This window comes from Dicentrarchus labrax, unplaced genomic scaffold, assembly GCF_905237075.1.
Source record: "Dicentrarchus labrax unplaced genomic scaffold, dlabrax2021, whole genome shotgun sequence".
Taxonomy (NCBI): Eukaryota; Metazoa; Chordata; class Actinopteri; family Moronidae; genus Dicentrarchus; species Dicentrarchus labrax.
In genome coordinates, this window is record NW_026136724.1 from 323,340 (window position 1) to 329,373 (window position 6,034).

Here is a 6,034-nt window from a genome sequence, read left to right on the forward strand (position 1 = left end):
CTCGTCTCTGTGTCCTTCAACACTTCTGCTCCAGAGAATGTCTGTACGTCTGTACGCCTGCTTTACAGCTCCAGTGTAAGACATTACTGGGATATTCAGTACTGTACAATCAGTCTGTCTCTGTCTACAAAGGGAGCGGCTGAGGGCTGAGCTGTATTCAGTTATTCACACACACTGGACTTTTAATGCAACGTTCAGTTTCTGTGTACAGACATAATGTTTACTGCTTCTATTAACAATAGGGAGAATTATCAGGACATAATGATATTATAATAATATAGAGAGAATTAAATTACAGCTGATACATTGTTGTAATGATTTGTTGTGACTTATGCAAACATATTGATTTATGATCAGTTATAGTCTTTTAATGGACTATAAGAGAATAAACAAACATTTGAAGAGTCAGATTATTGTTGTAAACAACAGTGGCGTTAGATCAGAGTTATTGAATATTATAAATATATGAAAATATAATAATAATCTGAAATATGTCTATAATAATACAATATATGACAATGTATAGAAGATAGAAATATATGTATGCTGCAGTATATGACAGAGAGAGGGTAATCAATAAATACATTAATGTTGATAGTTGATCCTTTACAGTATTAGTGACAGAATGAAGACCAGCAGGCACTGTGCACCAGGAGATACACACTCTTCTACATCCTGTAGGGGGTGTGCTGGAGGTTTTCACTGATACAGTTAGCATTTATCTAAAGTCTTGTCTGGTATCAGCGTCTAGATCACATGATTTGGTTCAGGCTATCTTTCATCGCTTCCTTGGGGGTAAGTAATCGTATATTAGTCATACTTATTTTCAATAAAACAACAATATAAATTCCTAAAATTAATTAGGACATTTGTCTAAACATTCTGATGAAGAAAAAATGTTCCAACTATGTTTGTGGTGTTACTCAGCAGCTTTTGAAATGTATGTATCCCCGGAGATACGTCAATGTGCATTATTCAAAATGTAGTTTCAGACTGGAAGGCATGTTAATAATTACTGCAGTACCAGATATTATCATGCACAGCTGTGCCCATTACAACAGGAAACTCTATTTTAAAAAGCCATTTATTTTCAAGCAGGGCATCTCGGCTCGGTCCTTTTATGGGAAAAGAAAGGAAAGCACAGGAATGAGAGTGATAGAGGAGATCCCTGCGAGTTCTTCTGACTCTGAGTCAAACAGTGATGAAGACCAGGAAGTAATTTTCAGCCAGAATGAGATAGAGGCAGTGAGTGACGGCAGTTCTGATGAGGAGGATGAAGAGATGGATCGCAGTACAAAGTCCAAACAAGCCAAGGGATTCAGGTGACAGTAGTTTTATTTAGGGACACTTATATGTGCAATCCATACAAATATCTGTAACGTTAGTTGATGTAAGGTGAAATAACACAAACCTTCTGTATGGTTGTGATATTTACTGACAGTGGCCACTAACCAGCTAAATTCAGTCCATACTGGCTCATAATACCACTTTATACAAATAACAGTTGTGTATTTATGTATATATATTTAGGAGCCTCGCAAGTGACCGCTGGAGGTCCCTATTGTTTTTGCTTCGTTTCTTCCTCCCTATTATTATTTTTAGCGCCTTTGACTGAACATATACGAATAGTCAGTTTTATTTGGCAAAGTGGTCAGGCCTGGTGAAAAATGTGATATTCTATGCGTCGCTTTCGGGTCCGCCACTAGGTGGCTCTACTATCATGAAAAGTGCGTTTAGGCTATTAACTCCCGCAGAGTTTGTTGCACATTCATAAAACTTATATCCACGCGTTCGGTGAATGGAGCTGAATCTCCCCATATAGGCCCCGCCCACTTCCGCCTGGAATTTTTTTCCGGCAGAGCGTGAAATGTCCATAAACTACTTTTTCATGTTCCTCCTACACGCTTTGTCCGATTCGCACAAAACTTTTCATGTATCATCTGAGGACCGTCATAATAAAAAAGTGATTAAAAGAATTTTGTTATTTTAAAAAATAAGCACATTATAAAATTATCACTTCCTGTGGATTTTTTGTCAAAAAAGGAAACGGACCATTTCTCCACATTGGTATCACCGATTGACACCAAACTTGGGTCCATAGTTCCCCATGTCTTCCTTAGGCATCGTGCACAATTTCAGGCCATCACCACTAGGTGGCGCTCTGGTGGCATGATAAATCACTGTGCGGAGACCGTAACAGTTATGAATATGAAATTCACAGGGCACGTGTAGAGCAGTGCCTGAAGCTCACGTACCAAAAATCGTGTTTGTAGCGCCCCCTACAGGATAAAAAAACAGCAGCCCCGGCGCCACATTTCACCAATATGTACGAAACTCGGTAGGCACGTGTAACATGCCGGGACATACAAAAAAGCCTCTTGGACCCATACCCGAAACCCCACATTTTCACTTTCGGCAAACTTTTCGCGTTGTATTTGAACGAACTCCTCCTAGGGCATTTGTCCGATCTGCTTAAAAATTGGTCAGTAGAGTCAAAAAATGGTGCTGATTAAAAGTTGAGCTATTTGTGACTGTACGTTGAACCGCGTGCCAGTGACAACTTCTCGAATTCAGCCGATTCGCTATAAAACAGTACTCATAACTTCAGTGTCCAATGTCCAATCTCCAATAAACTTCATATATTCTGAAACAGTTTTGCCCTGAACACGTCCTCATAACTTCAGCGTACGTGGTCCAATCTCAATGAAACTTCACGTGTTTGATAACAGTCCCACCCTGAACACGTCTACATGACAATATTAAGACATAGTGAGAGCGCCACCTACTGGCAACAGGAAGTAAGCGCTGCGTTGCGATTTTGAGCTGATTTACGTGAAATTTCATGTTTTTGGCTGCACATGTAACTATGGCACGTGACGCGTCCGCAGCACGCCCTAAGTTGCGTGGAGTGCGAGGTCCCATCAACGCTGCTTGCAGCTTTAATTGTGTTTGTTTTTTACAGCTGGCGTAAGAAAGAGTTTGAGCACCAGTCAACAGCAGCTGTCAGTGAATTCAGCGCACCTGATGAGCTGTCTTCTCCACGTAGCTGCTTTGCCCAATTTTTTGATGACGATCTGTTCCAACATTTTGCTGAACAGACAAATCTCTACAGCTGTCAGTTAATTGGAGCCAGCATTAACACCACTGTGGATGAGATCAAGTCATTTGTTGGCATTAAGCTAATCATGGGAGTGGTGAGAATGCCATCTATGGATGATTATTGGGCAGAACACACACGTTATGCCAAAATAGCCAATGTCAGTAAAAAGGCTTAAATGCCTCTCACAATTCATCCACTTTCAAGACAATCAGACATCAGACCCAACCCAAGATCGGCTCTGCACAGTGCCACCAGTGCTGGAAACTGAGAGTGAGAACAAGTTCTCAATAGATGAAGTGATGTTCCTTTACAAGGGAACAAAGGCTGGGTCTCTCTGACAGTATCTCCCGAGCAAACCTCACCATTGGGGCTTGAAGATCTTCGTTGGAGCAGCCGTTTGTGGGATAGTTTATGACTTTATAATATATTGAATATATATTATTTCTGTTAGGGCCCAGAGAGATGAGTGAGTGCAACTTATTTTACACTCCTGCCTGTTTAAGGGTTAATCAATATATATCTATAGATATATAATAATAATCATCAGTTTTCATTATTATTCTTAATAATAACCCCCCCCCCCCCCGCCTCCCACGTCGCTACGCGGTGACGTCAGAGAAGGAGAAGATGGCGGCTGTGCTGAAGGCGGAAGGTAAAGGAGCTTTAACAGACTTGTTTTACCTCCTGTTCGACCCCGTCTGCTCTCATTTAAACCGCTTTATTTTACATTATATATCCAGAGGTTAGTGTCGGCTGACCGGCCGGGGTTAGCACGGTTCAACCCGGGAGAAAAGCCCTGTAGCTCGGCTTTAATGCCGGCTAGCTGAGCCGCTACACAACCAAACATTAGTGTTATTTATTAATTAATGGATTAATTATCCTCATTCGGTTGGTTTGGGTTTAGAGGGTGAGGGTGTAATGAAAGCTACCGAGGTGTTTAAACGGGTTGTCGCGTCGTTAAACGTCGTTAAACCGAGAAGCGTCTTAACGTTAGCTTTAAAGTTAGCGGGAGGAGCTGAGCTCTGAGGCCGGGAGAGGAGCTCCGAGAGGCCGCAGCAGCAGCCAGGCGAGTCCGCGGTCTGAGTGCGGCCTCCCGGAAGAGAGGGAGAGAGTGTGTGTGTGTGTGTGTGTGTGTGTGTGTGTGTGTGTGTGTGTGTGTGTTATTAATGTTCATTATTTAGTGTTTGGGTGCAGGTCAGGTGTGTCATTAATTAACACACACACACACACACACACACACACACACACACACACTGAATGTAGAAATTGAAGTTATGTAACACAGATCAGTGTACAGTGTCAGTTATCAACACACACACACACACACACACACACACACACACCTCTCTCCATTTAAAGTGGGTGCAAATTCAACTGTTGCTAGGCAACAGGGAGCTATTGAAGGGGTGTGTGTGAGAGAGAGTGATGCTGGTGTCCTGTTGCAGACCTTGTTTCCTATTGATCAGACTATTGACTGTGTGTGTGTGTGTGTGTGTGTGTGTGTGTGTGTGTGGCGTGTGCAGCGGGGCAGTGCGCGCGGCCGTGCGTTGTGTGAGCCTCATCCTGCATGGACTCGTCGCCATGAGCAACAAGGAGATGGTTTCCACGGAGACAGGTCAGTGGAGGCACTCACACCTGCATGTACACACACACACACACACACACACACACACACACACGCACACACCGCAGCTCTGTTGCTACGGTAACCGCCAGTTGTTGATGACGTCACAGAGGTGGTCATCGCTCGGCATCATCATCATCCTGATGGAGGAGATTTCGGGAGGTTGTCAACCATGTTGTTGTTTGTAGTCGTTGCCATGGAGACAACAGTGTTTGTGAAGGAAGTTTACCTGGTTACATGTTTTTATGTTTCTTTTCCTCGATGTGTCACATTGGATGTGCTCGTCTCCTAGCAACAGTGTAATATGACTAATTAAATAATGAACTAATTTAACATTACTGTAAAATATGCACTTTAATACTTTAAATTCATTATATTTCTAATAGTCAGCCTTTATTTCAGAGTCCACTGACTCCAGTTGGTGATTATACATTAAAGTTACAGTCAGTTATTTATATATATATATATATATATAACTGACTGTAACTTTAATGAATATATATATATATATATATATACATTAAAGTTAGTCAGTTATATATATATATTTATATATATATATATATATATTCACAGTCAGTTGTTGGATTAAAGTCTGTAAAGTGTAGAAACACAGAACTACATTATAATGCTGTTTGTTGCACTGGGTCATGTTGGGTTCAGTAATATTTCCATTCATTGTGCATGGCGGCTGACAGCTGATCTATAAAGTAATGTGTAATCCCATTACTCCCTGCAGATTACAGGGTCATATATACAGGCTCCTCTGAGCCAGTAACACGTTATTGTTTGAGCTGGATGTTTTATGAGTTGGTGATAAAGAATACATTAAAAATACAACCGTCTCTGTCAGTGAGTAAATCTCATTTACTGTATTCTCTGCATATTTCATATTGTATTGATCACTAACAGCTGATCAACTGAACAATGAACCCAAACTGTGAACAGTGGAAAACACTGAACAGATTCTTTTCTTTTTATACACTTCTCTGTCTGTATGTAGTCTACAACAAACAGAGGGAGCTGTATATGTGTGTCTGTGTATCTGGTATTAAAGAGACATCATTCATATACATTATTATAACTTATAATGTGTGTGTGTGTGTGTGTGTGTGTGTGTGTGTGTGTGTGTGCGTGCGTGCGTGTGTGTGCGCGTGCGTGTGTGTGTGTGTGCGCGCAGAGAATAAAGGACCGAGGAAGGTGTTCCTTCCTAACAAGCTGTTGGAGTGTCTCCCTCGTTTGTCCGGTCTTCCTAACGAGCGCCTCAGGTGGAACACTAACGAGGTGAGTGTGTGTGAGTGTGTGTGTGT

The 6,034-nt window shown here is 41.6% G+C and overlaps 1 protein-coding gene across 1 annotated transcript in view; it reads left to right on the forward strand.

The window, feature by feature from the left end:
- The first annotated feature begins 3,727 nt into the window (after window positions 1-3,727).
- camta2 (calmodulin binding transcription activator 2) overlaps window positions 3,728-6,034 on the forward strand; it is a 23,834-nt gene continuing 21,527 nt past the window's right edge. Inside the window, 3 exon segments of the mRNA XM_051392630.1 lie at window positions 3,728-3,752; window positions 4,624-4,715; window positions 5,905-6,008. Of these exon segments, the coding sequence (XP_051248590.1) occupies window positions 4,682-4,715; window positions 5,905-6,008 (138 nt within the window). The 5' untranslated portion in view covers window positions 3,728-3,752; window positions 4,624-4,681.